Source organism: Camelina sativa, chromosome 5 (genome assembly GCF_030686135.1).
Source record: "Camelina sativa cultivar CO46 ecotype springtype chromosome 5, ASM3068613v1".
In the NCBI taxonomy this organism is placed as follows: domain Eukaryota; kingdom Viridiplantae; phylum Streptophyta; class Magnoliopsida; order Brassicales; family Brassicaceae; genus Camelina; species Camelina sativa.
The window spans coordinates 3,294,300-3,314,561 of NC_141884.1; the positions used below are offsets into that span (position 1 = coordinate 3,294,300).

Genomic DNA, 20,262 nt, shown 5'->3' on the forward strand with positions numbered 1-20,262 from the left:
ATCAAGAATAATGGTTCCATCTATACAACACGAAAGTCATCATTTTCACAAACCTCTCTATGACTATACTTCGAATTAATTACACCTTTAACTATATCGATTTCTTTACTCCTTGTCTTATTATGTGTTGCCGTTTTTCTTCTTCTGTCGTTGACTTCTTTACTCCTCTGATGAAATAAGTAGTAAAACAATACCAGAAAAAATACCAAAACAAAAAATATAGAATATAAAATAGGGAGAACAACTAGATTGACCCAAATTAAGAGGTTAATTACTAAACTAACTCATAAAATGTGAGGATTAGATAAATTATTTTTTTTGCCTAAAATACCCTTTTTGCTTTATTAGGAAAAAAAATAAAGTTAAATTTACCCTTCCAGAATTTTTTTAAAGAAAATCTAAATATTTTCAAAAGTCTGCTGGACTAGTTGTAACAGATTTATTTGTGTATGACAGATTTATTTTTGCACAACCGATTTATTTTTGTATGACAGGTTTTTTATGACAGACTTATTTTGGACGACAGATTTTTTTAACTACAGTTATGACAGATTTATAATTGATGGCAGATTTATTTTTCACGACAGACTTATTTATAAAGACATCACAGATTTTCACAATATATGACAGATTTGTAAAATGTCTGGCATATTTATTTTCCACAGTTATTTCAGATCTATTTTCTTGATTAAAAGTCTGTCGTAACATAACAGATTTTTCTACAGAAAAATAATTACTAGGTTGACCTCTAGTGATAACAGATTTGTTTTAAGTTACGACATATTTTTTAATTTAACTAAAAAATTGTCGTTTGATAACAGATTTATAAAATTTTTAAAAAATTGCTAAAATGTCCTATGTGAATATCATATGTTATGACAGGTTTTTTTTTATGCTATGACAGTTTTTTATTTGTTTCTAAAAATCTTGTGTTTGATAACAGATTTATTAGATGTAAAATGTAAATATAGTGACAACATATTTTTTTTTATGCTATATTTTTCAGTCATATTTTTATTAATTATATTTTTTATAAATCATATTATGAATCATATTTTTAAACTCATATATTTAAAGCATATTTTAAACATTTTAAAATTTTCCTAAATCATATTTATAAAATTAACATCATATTTTTATATATTATATTATATTTTCATAAATCTTATTTTAATACTTTTTATATACATTATTTTTTAGTTATAATTTCATACATTATATTTTTAATAAAACTTATTTAAACTATATATCTTAAACTTCATATTTTTAAATCATATCTTTATACATAATATTTTTATTAACTATTTTAAATCAGTTTTAACTAAATGATGTTAAATTAGATAATTATAACATCACTTATAATTAATTGATGTTATGTCATATATATTTGCTTCACTTGTAAATAAACAATTTAAAAATAAATCATTTACTTGTGTGATGCAATTTATATGATACAATACATCTAATATTTTGTAGTGAGCCGCGTAAAATGCATCTAGTGGAGAAGGAAGAGGTTGAGCGGGTTGTGGAGGAGGAGGTCGAAAAGCCTGAGCGCCAGAAGCTTGTGGAGGAGGAAGCAGAGCCTGGGCTAAGGGAGGAGGATATGGAGCTCCCACGCCAAGAAAATCATATCCGTGTTCAGCAACGTAACTGTTTAAAACATGATCAATGCTGCAAGAAAAAAGAAAAAAAAAGAATTAGGGTCTATGGATGAAACGAAACCTAAGCACAGAACATAAGCTAAAATGAGGGATATGTACAAACAAACAACACGGCGAGAGAAGCCTAATTAATGAATTGTTTAAAAAAGTACTTTCACTTGTTTCCATAAATAAAAACCATCATATCCGCTAATCAGCACAGCAAGTGGTTTCCGTAGAAACTGATCTAATTCATTACTACTCTTTGCAGAGATTGCGTAAAAAAGTGCCAGATTAAAATTTTATCCTGAAACCTGAAGGAATATCAAAGAGTTTACCTGGGTCTCCCGTAAAACAGCGTTTCCTCGCCATTATCACTGTAGCAAAGAATAGCTACCTGACCTCCATTATAACTGTAGTAAAGATTGCTGATAGATTGCGACAACAGTTCTTGGTGGATCAATATCACGAAGCTGGATTATATAACAAAGTTAAAGTAACTTCTCATCTAAAACCATTGTTTGATTATAGACATTCATTATTTACCCGACGCTAAAAGCAAAACTAGCTAGCTAGATGACTTGAAACAATGTATCAGTTTCACTTTGTCAAATTATTGAGAGATCTAAAGGTCAACATCAACTAAAAATTTAATTTTATGACTTACATTCCGATCAATTGAGCATCTTCTTCACCCATCCTAATTAAGGGCAGTTTAATAGGATCAAGTGTGTGTACTCGAATTCTCACTTTGTGCAAATGTTTTCCTTCGATCATAATCCACTTCCCATTCATTCATATGGCTCTATTTGTTTTTGGTTTCCTTAGAGGGTTTATAAAGAGTTTAATTTGTGTTTGATTCGTACTGTATAATTTCTAAAAGGGGATTAACGGACTAAGCATTTTGTATGGTTTTTATGATTTAATGGAATTTATTGTTTTTTTTTTTTATTAAATGATTACGTATGTAACTGAATTCGTTTTTAAACTCCGGTCTGCTGAAATTGTTACGGTATATTGTGAGAATATTTAATTTTGTAGAAAACCGAACCGAACCACGTTATAATATAGTCAGTTGAGGATCATATTGCATTAGCTAGATAACTTGAGAGAGATATATAACCAACTAACTGGTTCTCACCTTGAATTGATCATCACTTATGTACCAAAGTATACTCTTAAATAAACATGTCCAGGAGCCTATTAAAGATTGGGTTAGATCCCTCTAAGAAATTAAGGAGATGAGCCTTAACTAGAAAAAATGACAAAGAGATGGTTGGATGATTTGGTATCTTGGATTGGATTAATGAACTGTACACCAAATGTGCCCCAATCGTTCCTATGTTGTCAAGAAAAAAAAATGCACATTCAAAAATCTATTGGCTAAAGGGAAATAGATGGTAAATAGACAATTTCAATACCTTTTCCACTAGATGCCGTTTCATCAGACAAAAAATTCAAAAGATGGCAAATCGGACCAGCGCTACATGAGCCCTTATTGCTTACCACGGTGGAACTAATCTAAAACTAATCAAGTAGATATGAACATAAATGGGCAAAATCAGAATATTTAAATCGAATATGTATCATTTGTTGGTCTAATATGTATAAATGTGGGACTGTTTTCACATAGTTTACTTAAGTTAATCATATTTAACAAAATTAAAATCTAACATTTAACTCTCGCAGTTCTAGATGTAATACTAGAAAAATTGGTGCACATCCAAGAAATTCAAGTACAATTGGGAACGGAGGGAGTGCAGTATATGTTTTGGTGATTAGTCTAAACTGGTAATACAAATTTGCTGCTCATTTTGGTGGTGATATGTCAAATTTTAGTATTACATAAAATTAGATGTTCTTATATTATAGTGGTCAATTAGTGAGATTTACATTGATCATGAGGATGGTTTATTCTCTTTATGAAAATTGATCAAACATTGATTTATATTATATAGATATATAATTTTGTAATTGAAGTCCATACAAAATAATAATTTTAGCAAATATATCATTAAATTCAACTCAATTAATGAAGAAATATCAAAAATATTAAAAACTGACTAGTAAGGAAAGAAGTTAGCAAATATATCTAAACTTCCAGCTATTTGGTTTATTCTCTTTATGAAAATGGATCAAACATTGATTTATATTATATAGATATATAATTTTGTACAAAATAATCATTTTAGCAAATATATCATTAAATTTAAATCAGTTAATGAAGAAATATTAAAAATATTAAAAACTGACTAGTAAGAAAAGAAGTTAGCAAATATATCTAAAACTCCAGGTATTTTGTTTATTCTCTTTATGAAAATGGATCAAATAGATGTATAATTTTGTAATTGAAGTCCATACAAAATAATCATTTTAGCAATTATATCATATATCATTAAATTTAAATCAGTTAATGAAGAAATATCAAAAGTATAAAAAACTGACTAGTAAGAAAAGAAGTTAGCAAATATATATAAAATTTCGTGATATTTGGTTTATTCACTTTATGAAAATTGATCAAACATTGATTCATATTATACTAGATAAGGACACGCCCGATGTGCGGGTTTAAAGTTTTATAAATTAAAGTAAATTTTATCTTTGTTATAATACACTGGTTTGTGTCTATTTACAAATCTTTTATGTATGTTACTATTAAAATTGTATTTTTTTACACCTAAAAATATACTCTATGTTACAAATATATTCTTTGTCACCACCTAGAAAATGTCTATATAAACACATTAAGCCAACTTTACTTTCACTTCTGCATAGTTTTTAATTACTAAAATTGTTGGCTCAAAAAACATTTTGGATAAAAAATATATTACATAATATACTATTCAATAATGTATCATCACAATAATGTATGACCACCATGGAGAAAACTTCGGCTCCTCCCTCATCCCTTATGGAGAGAACCTTGAGTCTAACCTCCTCCATACTAGAGAGAATCTTGGTTCCGCCTTCCTCCATTGGGGAGATAACCTTGCGTCTAACCTCCTCCACCTTCCTTCCTTGGGGAGATAACCTTGTGTCCAACCTTCTTCACCATAGAGAACCTCGGCTCTGCCCTCCTCCTGTGTGGAGAGAACATGTTCACGCCTTTTTGCTATCTCAAAAATTCCTTGCTCCGACAGCTATGAAAGTAAAAACCTTTTTCTAACGTCATAAAATCTTTTGATAGTAACTAATCTTAAATTTTCCAATGTATTCGTGGAAGTTTCTTTGACACACCATGATGTAGTCTCTGTCTCTGTAACGCCTCAACTGCCACCTTGTTTAGTGAGCCCATGTTCACTCTCAGTCCATGGGCCCACCTTCCTAAGTGGGCCTTATATCTATTCCTGGCCCATGAATCCACACATATTCGATTGTCGGTTTGTTACGTCTAGAGGCTTTAAAAACTTGTTTACTGACCCTACATATAAAAAAAAAGTTTTTCCTGTGTTTTGTCCCCACTCGCACAGTTCCGACAATCACTTCCAGGAAGGTTACCCATCATGAAATTCTCTCAGGAGCTTTGACCGAAAAAATAAGTGCATTCTGGTGACATATATGACCAAATCAATTTTTGTGAAAAAAAAAATGACCAAATCAATTCTTTTAAACATTTTCGCAAACTAGGTTGTCAAAGTCTTTGAGCTCCTATGGATCTATCAACAACGATTTATGTTTTTACCATCTATCTATCTATGTTTGTTGTAAGCTTGTGTTTGATTAGCATATTTTATCCATCCATTAGGTTGATGCTTCTACTCGCTATCTCTCTTTGGGATTGAATGACTAATGGTAACAGTTATGTTTGCAAAAAAAAAAAAAAAAGGTTTATGACCAACCAATCATGGTTGAGAAATTAGAAGAAAATTAATTTGACATAATTAAAGAAACAAGAGAAAATAATAAGCACGTAATATATGAATCCCAAATAATTCAAAGATGAAAATATTAATTAAATAAAACAATCTAAAAATACTACAATAAAATTTGGAAAAGAAGACGCATATATTAATTTTTTCGGGTCGACATTTTAGTCTTACATAACCCCAACTGAAAAAAAGAAAGCAGGAGAAAATTTTGGTTTAAAAAAATACGAAAAATTTACCTTCCCATTAAAAAAGAAATTCCCAATTAAACAAAGTTGAAAACAGTGTTTTTGAATAAATTATTTAAATATGAGACTATCTATTTTTATATAGAAGTAAATATTTACAAAATTTAGAATTAATAATTAACTGTATGATTTCCTTAATCCATTTTTTTGTAGAATTAATAACTTAAAATTAAAAATAAGTAAATAATATTATAATTTCGAATTTTATGAAATATATATATATATATATATATATATGATATCCTTATAATTATTTTTTAAAACTTTGTATTGTTTTATAAATTCTGTAATTTTTGATAATTATCTTTTCACATTATTAATATTCTTTAAAACAAAATATATATATTTTTTTTGTAATCAAATTCCTCCTATTAAATATTAACGTTTTACACATGTCAAAATCTAAGATTGATAACACATGTCAAAATCTTGTTAATGACTAACTTTCAAAACCCAACTTTATATAATTAGATAGATATATAATTTTGTAATTGAAGTCCATACAAAATAATCACTTTAGCAAATATATCATTAAATTCAAATCATTTAATGAAGAAATATTAAAAATATTAAAAACTGACTAGTAAGGAAAGAAGTTAGCAAATATATCTAAAACTTTCAGATATATGTTTATTTAAAATATTTTCGTATTTTGGTCTAAATATATATGCAATTGGTGCTTTTTGTAGATCTTGGCTGCAATCACTTATCAAATAGTCCCTGCTGATACACAGTATGCTGAGATACCTCTTGCTGCTGTAACATACACACACCAGAAAAAGGTTCGTTTTGGTCTTCACTCTTTTGACACTTAAACTTCTGCATTTCCTATTGGAAACAGTTTGAGAAATTGTAATATCTCTTATTGTACAATGCTTTACCTAAGGTTTTATGCTTAATAGTAAATGTCTAGATCTTTCATACCAGCGTTAAGTGTTTTATAGAATTGTACACTTTTTTGTCTTCTTTCTGCAACTGGTTTTACACTTTTACCAAAGATTGCTAGGAACCTCGTCAAAACCTTAGGGTAAACTATGTTTATTATTCTTGGAGTTTATCTTATAGTTTGTTGGATGCAAACTATACCATCTTCTGATATTCGGTTTCTTGTAAATCTTTACGAATTATGCAAGGATATATAAAATTAGCAGAGGTAGACCACAAAGGAAAAGCAAAGAGTTTGCACATTAAGTCTACTATTCGAAAAGCCTTGTGTTTTCCCGGCGGTTCAACTCTCATGCTTTCTCATTTGTAAAAATGAATCTTTTTTACTTAATCCTGCAAACATTGAGATTCCCTCTTCATGGAAATATTAGTGCGAGGGATCTCCACAGTCAGCAAGAAATAATTATATTGCAGACAGGTCCTGTGGGTGGAGATTCGGTTAAACTTGGAGAGAGCGTTGGTGAAAGCGTATATCTTGACTGTAAGCTTTTAAACTACTTTCTATGATTAATACCCTTATTTTGTTTCAATTGTTTTCATCAAATAGCCTAAGAAAATGTGGCTACAAATAGATGAAGTAACTCACGCAGGTTCCTTTTGTGTAATACCATATTGTGAAGCATTTGAGTTTTGTTAAAATTTTCTGTTATAATGTGCCATATAGGTCTCTCCAGTATCAGAAGTCCAATAGACTCCAGCACTGGAAAGGAATACAACAACGTGAGTTCTCCAGATCAAGCTACCACAGCTGATAGTGAGACCAAATGTTCCACACCGGGGTTGAAGAGATCTTGGGAAGCTTCACTGTCTTCTCTGCAATCCAAAAGGATTAGGGCAAACCAGAATAATGACTCTGAGATAGCAAAACTAGACTTGACTCTCAGCTCTGCAAAGCAATCGAACGATGGTTCTTCCTCCAAAGTGGATATAACTAAGGATCCTCTTCCCACAATTTGCAAAAGAAACGATGTTGAACAATGCAAAGCGGTGAATCTTGGAAGCTCATCCAAATGGACAAGACTAACAAAAGAAGATGTCAAGAGATGTTTCATGCTAGAGTTTGACAGATCTGTAAGCTTGGGATTTATTATTCTTTTAGTTACTTGTATAGTTCTTATTCATCACATCTTTGTATTTCTCCTTTTTTTTTTTCTATCTGCAGGCATTCATCATTGCTTCAACATCAACTTCAGAGGAAATGCTCCAATGGTACAGAGAAAGAGTTGTATGGACTGACGAGAATATGATCCTAAAACTTATTAGGAAGGGGATTTTGACTCGCATTTATACACCAATGGTCAGTTAGTTTTACAATACCAAATCTAAAACATTACATGATCCTCTTGAGTTCTTTTGATCCAACAAAAATCTTTTCCAATCTTTTTACATGTTATAATCCAAGAGCTAAAAGAAGCAGGTGTTTTCAGCTCAGTGGTAACTTCAGCTCACAACTCTTCAAACTCAAGCATTACTAAGAAATCATCTCAAAGGAGACTGTTGGAGTATGATCTTGATGGTGAATCTCAAGCAGCCTCAGCGATACCTCCACAATCATCTCCGAGCTTCGAAACCATCCAAAATGTTCAATTTTGACTTTCTTGAAGGTGTTTACAAATTTGCAAGAGAGATGAGAAAATGTAAATTTACAAATTTACAAAGTTTACAAACCTTTGAGAGTCTTCTTGTCATCAGAAAGCTGGGTTATGATATAAATGACCACTGCCGCTATTGATATAGGACTCCTCCTGCAAGATCCCAAATAACGATCTTTCAGTTCTGCTATGTCCATCTTGGTCACGAGTATCTGGGGAGAGATAACTGAAACGTACCTTATGTCAAACTCCTCAGATTTTTGCACAGCTTCCTGAGCAGCTTTAACCGCATGGTTGGACATCCCGAGGTTAGAGCAGAACCTTCTCTGCAATATCAGCAAATAGAGAGCTATGAAACCACAATATCAGTACTAAGTTTTAAGTCAAGGTATAGGAAATCCTTACTCTAAATGGCAAGCCTCGTTCTCTTGAAGTGTTAAGTTTCTTCACAACCTCTCCATAGATGTATGCCTTTTTCTCATGAATGGGTATGTTAGCCAGAGCCACAAGTTCTTTGCCTGGAGTTGAGGACACTCGAGGACTTGAAGCCACCGGCACTAGTTGACCAGCATGAGCCTCTCTGCTTGTATCAGCGAAATTCGTTTTAGGTAGCATTAATATTCTGCTGAGGCTCTGAAGGAAGTCACGTTTTTCTTTTCTCCAATCCTCCTGCCAAGTTAATTCACATGCAATATATAGCATCCAAAACCTCTAATATATCCTGTCACTAAGCAAATCATCCATATCCATGAAAAGTCTCTTTAAAGATTATTGATTGCATAGTACAATTGACAACTTTTAAGTAGGAATCAACAAAACGCCTCTGTAATGAGTTATCAATCTTTCTATGCAAAAGCATAACGAGAAGAAACCAAATACTAGGAGGAAAAAGAAGTAACGAATAAAGTTAAAGTGGAAATATGGATAGCAAGAATACAAACCTCCAGCACTTTCATCATGTAGTTGATAAGAATGAATACGTAATCTTTATTTCTTATCTGAAGGATACAATGTTTATAACGGAATGAGCCTCCGGGACATCACCGGATCAATAACTCGATTCCAGAGCAACACATACGTCGCTAACAATCACCAAACAATGCATAAAACTGAATAACGAACAGAGTAAAGTCTTATATACAATCTTAGTCACGTGCTCCTTCCTCTCCTACGCTTCAGTCGCACGTGTCTTCTTCCTTGTGTACACTATGTATGGCTTATCAGTAGTCATTAAAGCTTCGAACATTATCCTTTTGGGCTTCCTGTATAGCTGATACCATAGCCATTTCATGAACCTAAAACAAAACAATAAACAACACACATCATAATGGCCATGCATCGCCAACCAAGACAATCAATCTATATTATAATATATGTAGTAAACATCCGAGAAACAAAAGTACCTGTTGCAGGTATTCTTCAACGCTCGTCGCCTCAGCAGGAAACACATCCTCAAATGTTGTCTTTGAAGAGTATTTAAAAACGGCAAAAAAAAAAAAAAAAAAAAAAATTAGAAAAAAACATCATATAGTGGCAGAAGAAATTAATCACATTTGAAAACAGACGGCGAGCTGACAGATGTGTAAGCAAGAAAGCAAGAGATGATGAATTCGTTTGCAAAAAAACAAAACTACTTATTCTTATCTCAAGGCAAAAAAAAACACAAAGTAATCCTTCAAGCACATTAGAAGAAGAATCACAACTAAAAATGAAAGATAGAATAAGACAAATATTCACCTTGAGCTCAAAAGATTTAAGATCACGAGCTAGTTGCTCTGCATTGATTCCCTCCCGTGCGAGTAGTCTGTAATGTCCAACAACAACAACAACCAAAAAAGACAACAGAATCAATGAACCATTAAAAAAGGAACCTCCTTTTGTTCTGTAACTGACAATGTGGTTTCTCAAACGTGTAACAATAATGCAAGAGGTGGATCCCCAAATAACGAAAGCTGCGTGATATAAATCCAAAAACCAATCTCCAGCGGGAAACAACTTTGCATAAACCATGTACTCTCATTAGAAACCATGTGATCTAAACGTTTTCAATGCTTTGTAAAGTCCAAATCCAATATCTCAGAAGGGGATCTCAAAAGGGGGGGAATAAACGAAAAAATCAGAAATGGGACTACCTTTCAGACATGGTGGCGATAGTTTTAACGGTTTGAATCAAAACACGATCGGAGTTGGAGTTACGGTTCTGCCACCTCCCGAGAGAAGAAGAAAAGAAATCACGGGAGGAACCATTGGGCTTGGCGATGACAGTGGTGAGAGCACTATCGGCGAGAAGAGGGTTGGTTGGACCACCGACACGGTTGGGATCGCTGTTGGAAGACTCATTAGCAAAGGTACGCCACTCAGAGGTCTCATCGATGGAGTGAGATTCCAAGGCAGCCGAAAATGCACCGACTCTCTTCTGTATTTCTATGGACTGGGAAAATGAAAACCATGGTGAAAATTCTATAAAAGACTTAGGCTCCAAACAATGTTAGATGAGAAGTTACTTACTTTGTCATATAATCCAGCTTCCTGACATTGATGCGCAGCTTCAACCAAGAACTGCTGTCGCAATCTAGAATCAGTAAAAAACCTTCCAAGCTGACCTTCTTCACCAGAACCTCTTTCCCCAAGCATAAAGTAAAGGCCACCTTCTCGAAGCAGAATCTCAGTCAGCAGCTGCTTCAGCATAAAGTTTCTCTGCCTCTGTTGATCCGTATTACTTCTTCCAGACCAAGCTAATTGTCCCCCACCTACAGTAGCAGCAGCTTGTGCATAATACTCTACCGCCATTTGGAAATCTCCATGATGCAAAAACATTGACCCATATTGCCTTATCATGCTAGATGCCTCAGCATTAGGATCCATCACACTTAGTTTGTGGCCAGTCCCAGAGCCTTCTGGTAAAACGGAATGGTCCACTAGACAAATAGCTATATGAAGAGCATCGATATTATACCCTCCATCTCCTGCTTCTTTGGATAAGTGCATGATAGCTGGTAGCAACTGAATGCTGAGAAGCAAAACATATGGATATACCAAGGGGTCTTTACCATTCTTCGTGTAGTATGAAGGCTCAAATTTATTGAGATAGGCCTGAAGATCATCTAAACTGTACGGTGCAAGGCCATCATTCAGGACCACAGATGAAGATCCACCAGTGACGTCCCTTATGCATGATAATTTGAACCATAAGAAATCTTCAATTGTGTTGAATAGTGTAGACAGATCCCTCAGTATGCGCTCAATTTGCCTACGGGAGCCAGAAATGATGGTGTAGAGTAAAAGTTTCTTCTGCATGTTGACTGATTTTCCGCGAGTTACCTCAGCACCAGGAGTATCATAAGCGTCCTTAAAACACATAGCAGGCTGTACAAAAAGTCAAAACTAGGATCAGTAGAAAGCACACCCAAACAGTCAATATGAGGGTAGCCAGTTAAAATGGCTGCTGCATAAGAGGTAGAGTGCATACCGAACAAAAAGTTATAACAATTCTAGCTTGACTTCTTAAAGTAGTTAGGGGAAATTAATAGTTTTCAGCTAGACGTATCGACAGTAATTCAAGGAAAGTGAACTAGTACTAAGTTTTAAGTCAAGGTATAGGAAATCCTTACTCTAAATGGCAAGCCTCGTTCTTTTGAAGTGTTAAGTTTCTTCACAACCTCTCCATAGATGTATGCCTTTTTCTCATGAATGGGTATGTTAGCCAGAGCCACAAGTTCTTTGCCTGGTATTGAGGACACTCGAGGACTTGAAGCCACCGGCACTAGTTGACCAGCATGAGCCTCTCTGCTTGTATCAGTGAAATTCGTTTTAGGTAGCATTGATATTCTGCTGAGGCTCTGAAGGAAGTCACGTTTTTCTTTTCTCCAATCATCCTGCCAAGTCAAATTCACATGCAATATTTAGCATCCAAACCCTCTAATATATCCTGTCACTAAGCCAATCATCCATATCCATTGTCTTTTTAAAGATTATTGATTGCATAGTACAAATATACAATTGACAACTTTTAAGTAGGAAACAACAAAATATGCGCCTCTGTAATAAGTAATCAATCTTTCTATACCAATAAGCGGACAGCATCAAGAGATAATGAATTCGTTTGCTAAAAAACAACTTAAAAAAAGAAATTTGTTTGAGGACCATGTGAAAAGAAAACTACTTCTTCTTATCTCAAGGCAAAAGAAACACAAAGTATTCATTCAAGCACATTAGAAGCAGAATCACAACTTAAGATGAAAGATAGAATAAGACAAATATTCACCTTGAGCTCAAAAGATTTAAGATCACGAGCTAGTTGCTCTGCATTGATTCCCTCCCGTGCGAGTAGTCTGCAATGTCCAACAACATCAAAGACAATAGAATCAACACTTGCTTGTGGACACTAGCTACTCCCATTTGAAAGGTTGAGTAATGAAGGAACATTTCAATTGTTTCATTCTCCCACCCAAATTAGCACTCCACAACTGATTGAAAATATAAAACTGAAGGTGAAGGGGATTACCTAGTGGCAGCAATAGACTGAGAAGGAGCTTCGTTCCTTAGGGTTTTAGCCTTGAGCTTCTTCGATAACGCTTCCAACTGAGCAGCTTTAACCGCATGGTTGGACATCCCGAGGTTAGAGCAGAACCTTCTCTGCAATATCAGCAAGTAGAGAGCTATGAAACCACAAATTCAATGCAGCCAACAAATTAATCACATTTGAAAAGCTGAAGGCAAACTGAGAGATGTGTAAGCAAGCAAGCATACAAAGGAAGGAGTCTAATGTCTTCGATACCAATAAGCAGACGACAGCAAGAGATGATGAATTCGTTTGCAAAAAAACAAAACTACTTATTCTTATCTCAAGGCAAAAGAAACACAAAGTATTCATTCAAGCACATTAGAAGCAGAATCACAACTAAAGATGAAATGTAGAATAAGAGAAATATTCACCTTGAGCTCAAAAGATTTAAGATCACGAGCTAGTTGCTCTGCATTGATTCCCTCCCGTGCGAGTAGTCTGTAATGTCCAACAACAACAACAACCAAAAAGACAACAGAATCAATGAAACATTAAAAAAGGAACCTCCTTTTGTTCTGTAACTGACAATGTGGGTTCTCAAACGTGTAACAATAATGCAAGAGGTGGATCCCCAAATAACGAAAGCTGCGTGATATAAATCAAAGCAAGCACATACAAAGACCAATCACCAAGCGGAGACAACATTGCATAAACCATGTACTCTCATTAAGAAACCATGTGATCTAAACGTTTTCAATGCTTTGTAAAGTCCAAATCCAATATCTCAGAAGGGGGGGTGATAAACGAAAATCAGAAAATGGGACTACCTTTCAGACATGGTGGCGATAGTTTTAAAGGCTTGAATCAAACCACGATCGGAGTTGGAGTTACGGTTCTGCCACCTCCCGAGAGAAGAAGACAAGAAATCACGGGAGGAACCATTGGGCTTGGCGATGACAGTGGTGAGAGCACTATCGGCGAGAAGAGGGTTGGTTGGACCACCGACACGGTTGGGATCGCTGTTGGAAGACTCATTAGCGAAGGTACGCCACTCAGAGGTCTCATCAATGGAGTGATCGAACACCAACTCCGTCTCCTTCTTACAATCCGTACAATACGCATCCGACATGATTACAGAAGAACCCTATGTTTTTTTTTTTGTTTAACCAAGAAAAAATAAATTTAAAATCAACAACCCTAAAAAATCGATCAGCAGAAGAAGCAGTAGCTAGAACCAAAGTTAAGAGCAGAACTAGAGAAGTATTTACATTGACTTTCATGTCGTATGAGGCAGTGGCCAGGAAGTAGCCTTCTCGTGGTTCATACTTCACTTGAGACACAAGGTTAGCATGAGCAGGGATAATGTTCAATGACTTTCCCATTCTTAGATCCCAAGTAGGGAACTGACTATCCTCACCACCAGATGCCAAGTGATAACCATTAGGAGAGAAGTTCACTGAATCAAGCCCATAAGAAGCTGCTAATGTTCCAACTTGTTGAAATGCAATTCCATAGACACTGCGACTGTGACCTTCTTGCAAAAGCAGCTCTGCGCCCGTGTTTATATCCCGCAATCTCCAAGTTTTTGTCAAAGAAAAAAAGAGAAAAAAGAGAAAAAAGAGAAGACGGCACATGTTTTTTTAGTTTTTTTTTAGGAATTGCAAACCTAGAGCAAGAACCACTGCTGCAACAATAGAAGTAATCACCACAGGAGTATTGAGTTTTATGGCTGGGTTGCGTTTTTTAGAAAGTGTTTGAAAGTGATGAGTAGAGTTGAAGTTGATGTGAGCAAATTTGTTAAAGTTCAAGCCAAAACTAACATGCTGCGAGATTAGTTTTTTCTCCTCCTCAGGGACAAGAGGATTAGGAGGAGGAGGAGAAGAAGTCATCCTGTTCAAAAAACATCATCATCATCATCATCAGAGCTTATTTGAGGCGATTTTGGCGCCAAAATCAATTTGGGGATAAAGTTTCGCTAAAAAAAATTCACCTGAGAACTAATCTAATCAAATCTAGTGGAAAAAAAAAACCGAACAGGCGAAGTCACTAGAACAACGATCATCATACAAAAACAAACTAGGATGAACAATTAGGTAAGTAATCGATTTTCCCGCCAAAATCAATTTGGGGATTTCGCTAAAAAAAATTCACCAGGAGCCCTGAGAACTAATCAAATCTAGTGAAAAAAAAAACCGAACAGGCGAAATCTGAAAAACCTAGGTCATGCGAAGCTAAACGGGAAACCAAAAAAAATTTCGAGGTTGAAGATGAACCGATGTACCTGAGGAAAACAAACTTGCGAGTTTATTTATTTGAGGCTTGCGTGAGTCTTGTGATAAAGCTGAGACTGAGAGAAACACACAATTAGGTCAGCGAAGACGATGAATGTTCAGAGGGAAACGAAAAAAAAAGGGATGTTCAGAGGTTGAAGACGATGAATGTTTCTTTTTTCTTTTTTTTTTTTGTTTATAAGGGGAAAAAAAACGAATTAAGTTTCCGCGTTTAGACTAAACCGGTCTAATAACCGGTTTAGTTTTAATTTCTTAATTAGCTGATTACGCAATTAACTGAATTTTTTTTTTTTTTTTTTTTTTTTTTTTTTTTTTTTTTTTTTTTGTTACTTACATGTAATTTCTTGATTACGCAAGTAAACTGAATTTCTAATTTCGTAAAAAAAAAAAAAAAAAAAATTAATTACGTTCCGCGTTTAGACTAAACCGGCTAATAACCGACTTAATTTTAATTGTTTTTTTTGGTTCACTTTTGTTTTTCCCTGAGATCGAGAGAGTGGGATAAAAATAAAAATAAAAATAAAAAGCTATAATATTTTTCTCAGACGAGAGAACGAGTTTAATTTGGAACTCAAATCCAGATCGTGGGGAACGAAACGAGCCCAACGAATCCTCCGATCCATGGCAGCTCGTAAGAGAGCTTCTTACGATGTACAACAACCCGTAACATGTTTTGTTCCTGTGAGATGCGTTCTGAGGCGTAACATGTTTGGTTTAAAAAAACTCAAATGTTCAAGTGTGAGTTTTTTTTTTTTTTTTTTTTTTTAAACTTATCTATCCATCTACTATGAATCTAGTAGTATCCTAGAGAGCAGATATAAGGAGCATCTAGCTTTAGTCATATTTGTTTTTAAAGTACCCTCTGTGGTCATTGCCATTGCTAATAAGAGCTGATATAAGTCATTACAGAGGCGCATATTTTGATGTTGCTACATTGTTTTCCAAGAGTGTTGGTAATCATTCTAACATGTTTCTTGGTTTTCTTTTAATCCTGTCTAGGCTGCTCTTACAGTTAATTTCTTATGAGAAAAAAGACATTAATTTTAGTAACTTAAACTCTTTCAGCAAGTGTTGAGGTTATATAGCAAAGAGCTACCTGACATGAGATACGCTTCAAACACTGCGAAACAATCTGCGTTTCTTGAGAGATGTGTCTCTAAAGGGTATAAATCTTCTCTTTATCATTAGTTCATAACCTTTCTTTAGTTGTTTCAAGTTGGACTTCTGTTGAGAATAAAACCCATTTTCTTAATCGCACTTATATTGCAGAAAGTATTGTTCATTGGTTTTGAAGTCCACGCTTGGTGGAGTCTCAGATGAGGTAATTAAGAACCTTTGGTGATTTTCTCTCGTTAGTTCTTGATCAGAAGCAGCTTAAAGATATGTATTTTCTATGAACTTTTCACAATTTGAAAATCTTATGCACTTAGGAGTTTGCTGTTTTGTTCCAATAGGCAGAATCTGTTTTATTTAATCTACCAATGCATCCCATTTAAGATTGTCTGCTTTACTGCATCTCAATTGATTATTTGGCGTGTGCTTTTTGTAGATCTTGGCTGCAATCACTTATCAAATAGTCCCTGCTGATACACAGTATGCTGAGATACCTCTTGCTGCTGTAACATACACACACCAGAAAAAGGTTCGTTTTGGTCTTAGAGCAGACACTGCCATGGATATTTATAACGACGAGTACTTCAGCTGGATTAGAGCAGACACTGCCATGGATATATTATCACAGGGTCATTGGAGTTTCAACTTTTTATCTCTTCGTTGAAGGCACTGCTGCTTCCCCAAATGCATCTCGAGTTTTGGAGACCATCCCTGTGAGCTTTCTTTTTTTTGTTACAATTGATCTCTGTTCGTGAATCCTGATTTTGTCTTTTATGTTGTAATTCACAGTGACATTATTTGTTTGCAGGGTGTAAATTTTATATACAGGACAAGAGAACTAGAAGAAGAGCAAGCTAAGAGGTAGTATTCTTGTGTTTTGTTTTGTCCTTAAGTTATGGATTTAGAGCTATCTAGGTAAAGATATGAAGGACATAAAGGAACCAACTGATCTGTTTTTCTAGACAAAGCCTAGAAATAGTGGTATAATTGATTGGTGTGCTATCTTGATATATTAAAAGTGAAATGGTTGTTGTAGAGGTGTTATTTTTGAAGTTCCATCTCATTTTGGTTTTACAGCCGGATATGGAATGAGACTTGGTTGGCGAAGTTTTTCTACAAACCGTGTAATTACGAATTGTTCGTGAAACAAAACTTGAATATGGAAATGGGCATCACTATGGCAAGGGTACTTGTTACGTTTGACTTATTCAGTCAGTCAGTCACTAGAAAAAAATGATAGAATAGCCAACTTTTTTCACATTCTCTCTCCTTTTGCTTAGGATGCTGCTGGTATGGAGTGGATACTGCATCTTGACACTGATGAGCTTGTACATCCTTCTGGAACCCGTGAATATTCCTTGAGAAATTTGCTCCGAGATGTTCCTGCAGAGGTGGATGAAGTTCTCTTTGCAAATTACGTGAGTTAGAAAAAAGTCTTTCAAGACATTGGAATTGTGGTTTTTCCTTCGGGTTTGGATAACTCGCAAATGTTCTTGTTTCAGGAGAGCAGCGTTGAGCGAGATGATATCAAAGAACCTTTCACTGAGGTACACAACATTATCATATAGAGCTTCCTATATATCTTGAGATGTATGCTCCTATGAGTATCTATAACATATCCCAAAGTGTTTTTTGTAACATGTAGGTATCAATGTTCAAGAAGAATTTTAAACATCTTCCTCGAGATGTTTACTATGGAAACTATAAAAAGGCAACTCGTGGCAATCCAAACTATTTTCTAACCTATGCAAATGGAAAATCTGCTGCTCGGATTCAAGATCATCTTCGGCCCAATGGTGCTCATCGATGGAACTACAAATGAAGAACCCAAAGTATGTTCTTGTCCTCTCACCTTGGCTTAGATATTCTTTTGCTTTCTTAATCTGACATTGATCCCATCTTTTTTGCGACAGCGTCATGGAACGACAAATGCCCTGTCTCCTGAGGTTTTGAGCTTTTTCATGTGTTCACGCATTTTAGATTTGTTGTGAGACTCACTTTTATCTCTTGATGATTTGTTATCTTCAACTTCTATTTGCGGTTTAATCCTCACTTCAGCTACAATGCTTTTGATGAATTTCTATTAAAAGCTTTGGGCTTCCCTACAAAAACGTGTTAACTGAAGACTTAACTCTGAAGCATCAATGTGTCCTTGTGTGTATGGTTCATCCTTGTGTCTGTAACTATAATTTCATTCTTTTTAAAATCTGTTGTTTCCCTTTACCTCTTAAGCCTCCTTACTTTGTTCGTCATTTTGTTTCTCTGTGACATGCATCTACCTTTCTTTCTTCCCCTTTTAAGTCAATAGACATTGCTCTTCCTTCGAAAAATAATCCATAAGGCCTGTTTCTGATCTGATACAGGTGATTTTGAGTATTGTACTCGGATCTTTAGGATGAATCAGAGAAGGTTGAGTCTCTCACTACTTATTTTGTTTCTCAAACATGGGAATGGTTTTCAGCATGAGGAGATCTACGCTGTTGTAAAGTAATTCATTACGATGGGAGCGTTTGCGGGTGCTTGTGAAATGGTCAGGTTGGCCAAACGAGGTTGTATGCCAGGCCAGCTTTAGGGTCAACCAAAGATATGGAGAGCGACCTGCTCTAAAGTCAGGGTACCAAGATTCTATATGACACTGATCAGCTTTTCCAGTGCAGAAACAGTTATCGAAATCTGCAGCTGCATGTCCGAGGGTTTCTGATGCAGACATGATAAAGAGTCTCTACAGACAAGTTTTGAATGGCCGGTCTGGGATTCGGATGACAAGGGTAAAAGCTTGGTTGAAATTTCTCTGACGCAAGTAGACAATATTCCCAGCTGTTCTCAGAGTGTCCCCCAGAACTTTTGATGTCCTAGCTAAAGACAGAGCCTTCAAACTTCATTTCTGAACCTTCATATTCTATCATTGCGAAGTGTTCAAGCAAACATGCATGAACTAAATGATTCAATTTACATACTTGTTTCTTGTTTTACTTAATTGTGTGTGTTTCAATCTCTGATAATGACACGTTTTATTCCACCACATCACATCAAAATCATAACTAAAAGGTTTAATTTTGACACACACTTTTGTTTTCTTGTCCGGAAGTAAATCATAATTAACAAAAAGGTTTTACAACAATTAGTACACATATGTTTCCATTTTACGATTCCAACAAAATTGTTACTCCCTCTCTGTTTCACAAAAATAAGTTATTTAAATTTTTTTTATATATAAAGAGCGTTATTCTCCATTTTCAATGTATTTTTATGCTAAATTTTTTAATTTATCCTTAAATCTACATTTTATTTTATTGAATTTAAATTATTAGCCACTTATTAGGATAAATATGTAAAATTCAATATTTTCTTAATTTGCTTGAAATGTGTTAAATAACACTTATTAAACTTTGATAAAAATTTATTAGCATATACATATTACTATTTAACATAATGTTAATGATGATATCGAAAAGTAATGTATTGTATGTGTAGAAAACTCAAAAGAAAAAACTAAATACAAAAAAACTTTTAACTGAAAAAAATAATTGATAGAAATGAAAGCAAAAGGGATCCATGTTCACAAGTGGGACGAGGGGTAGCAGTGTAGCACTGCGTGCGGTATGTGCGGTGGTCTGTCCTAATTAAAAGGCCTGAAAGAAAAAGAAAAAAAATCGAACTTGACCCCATCATATTTTCTGTTTTTAAATTTGAAAACAGAAATTTGAAAAACTGTTTTTAAATTTGAAAAACCAAAATGACCAACAAAAGGTTCCAGAACAGATATAGGCTGTCTAGTTTCAGATAAAAATAAAAAATCAGGTCTATGCTTTCCCCACAAATCCCTGAGATACCCAAAAGTTGCTTTATTCCCCAATACCTGACAATTCCAACTTAAAATCTTCATTTATCCGCTGTTGGTTTGGGTGGCTTGACTCCACCAGTTGGATCCTTCTCCTGATTTGGGTTCCTCATGTTTGATCCTTCTCCCGCCTCTTTAGGGACAGGGCGTTTCCTTGGTGTTGTGCGTAAGTACACATTCAATTTCCTGGAAGCAGCTCCTTTGAGAGCCAAAGGAGGTTTC

General features: G+C 34.7%; 2 protein-coding genes across 13 annotated transcripts; one reads left to right on the top strand and one right to left on the bottom strand.

Moving 5' to 3' along the window:
* Positions 1-9,260: 9,260 nt before the first annotated feature.
* Positions 9,261-15,240, bottom strand: LOC147943232 (nuclear pore complex protein NUP93A-like). The gene is made up of 12 exons (XM_087513025.1): positions 15,077-15,240; positions 14,064-14,685; positions 13,623-13,939; positions 13,227-13,293; positions 12,796-12,926; positions 12,556-12,622; positions 11,903-12,166; positions 10,800-11,657; positions 10,424-10,722; positions 10,029-10,095; positions 9,695-9,754; positions 9,261-9,586 (listed from the first exon to the last, which is right to left on the bottom strand). The coding sequence occupies exons 2-12, from the start codon at positions 14,427-14,429 to the stop codon at positions 9,512-9,514; spliced, it is 2,571 nt and encodes an 856-aa protein (XP_087369151.1). The 5' UTR covers positions 14,430-14,685; positions 15,077-15,240; the 3' UTR covers positions 9,261-9,511.
* Positions 15,241-15,576: 336 nt separating this feature from the next.
* LOC147943233 (glycosyltransferase-like At2g41451) lies at positions 15,577-19,176 on the top strand. 12 transcript variants are annotated; one of them, XM_087513056.1, is made up of 11 exons: positions 15,630-15,824; positions 15,996-16,039; positions 16,152-16,249; positions 16,356-16,407; positions 16,636-16,912; positions 17,008-17,060; positions 17,277-17,385; positions 17,480-17,617; positions 17,702-17,746; positions 17,845-18,031; positions 18,113-18,422. In XM_087513056.1, exons 7-10 carry the CDS (start codon positions 17,359-17,361, stop codon positions 18,019-18,021), a joined length of 387 nt encoding a protein of 128 aa, XP_087369182.1. In that variant the 5' UTR covers positions 15,630-15,824; positions 15,996-16,039; positions 16,152-16,249; positions 16,356-16,407; positions 16,636-16,912; positions 17,008-17,060; positions 17,277-17,358; the 3' UTR covers positions 18,022-18,031; positions 18,113-18,422. The 12 variants fall into 11 exon arrangements, 5 of the variants coding, with proteins under 5 accessions (XP_087369180.1, XP_087369179.1, XP_087369183.1 ...); XR_015598267.1 differs by lacking the exon at positions 15,996-16,039 and adding an exon at positions 18,563-19,176 and having other exon boundaries at positions 15,577-15,824; positions 18,113-18,186; XM_087513054.1 differs by lacking the exon at positions 15,996-16,039 and adding an exon at positions 18,563-19,176 and having other exon boundaries at positions 15,577-15,824; positions 18,113-18,145.
* The last annotated feature ends 1,086 nt before the right edge of the window (positions 19,177-20,262 follow it).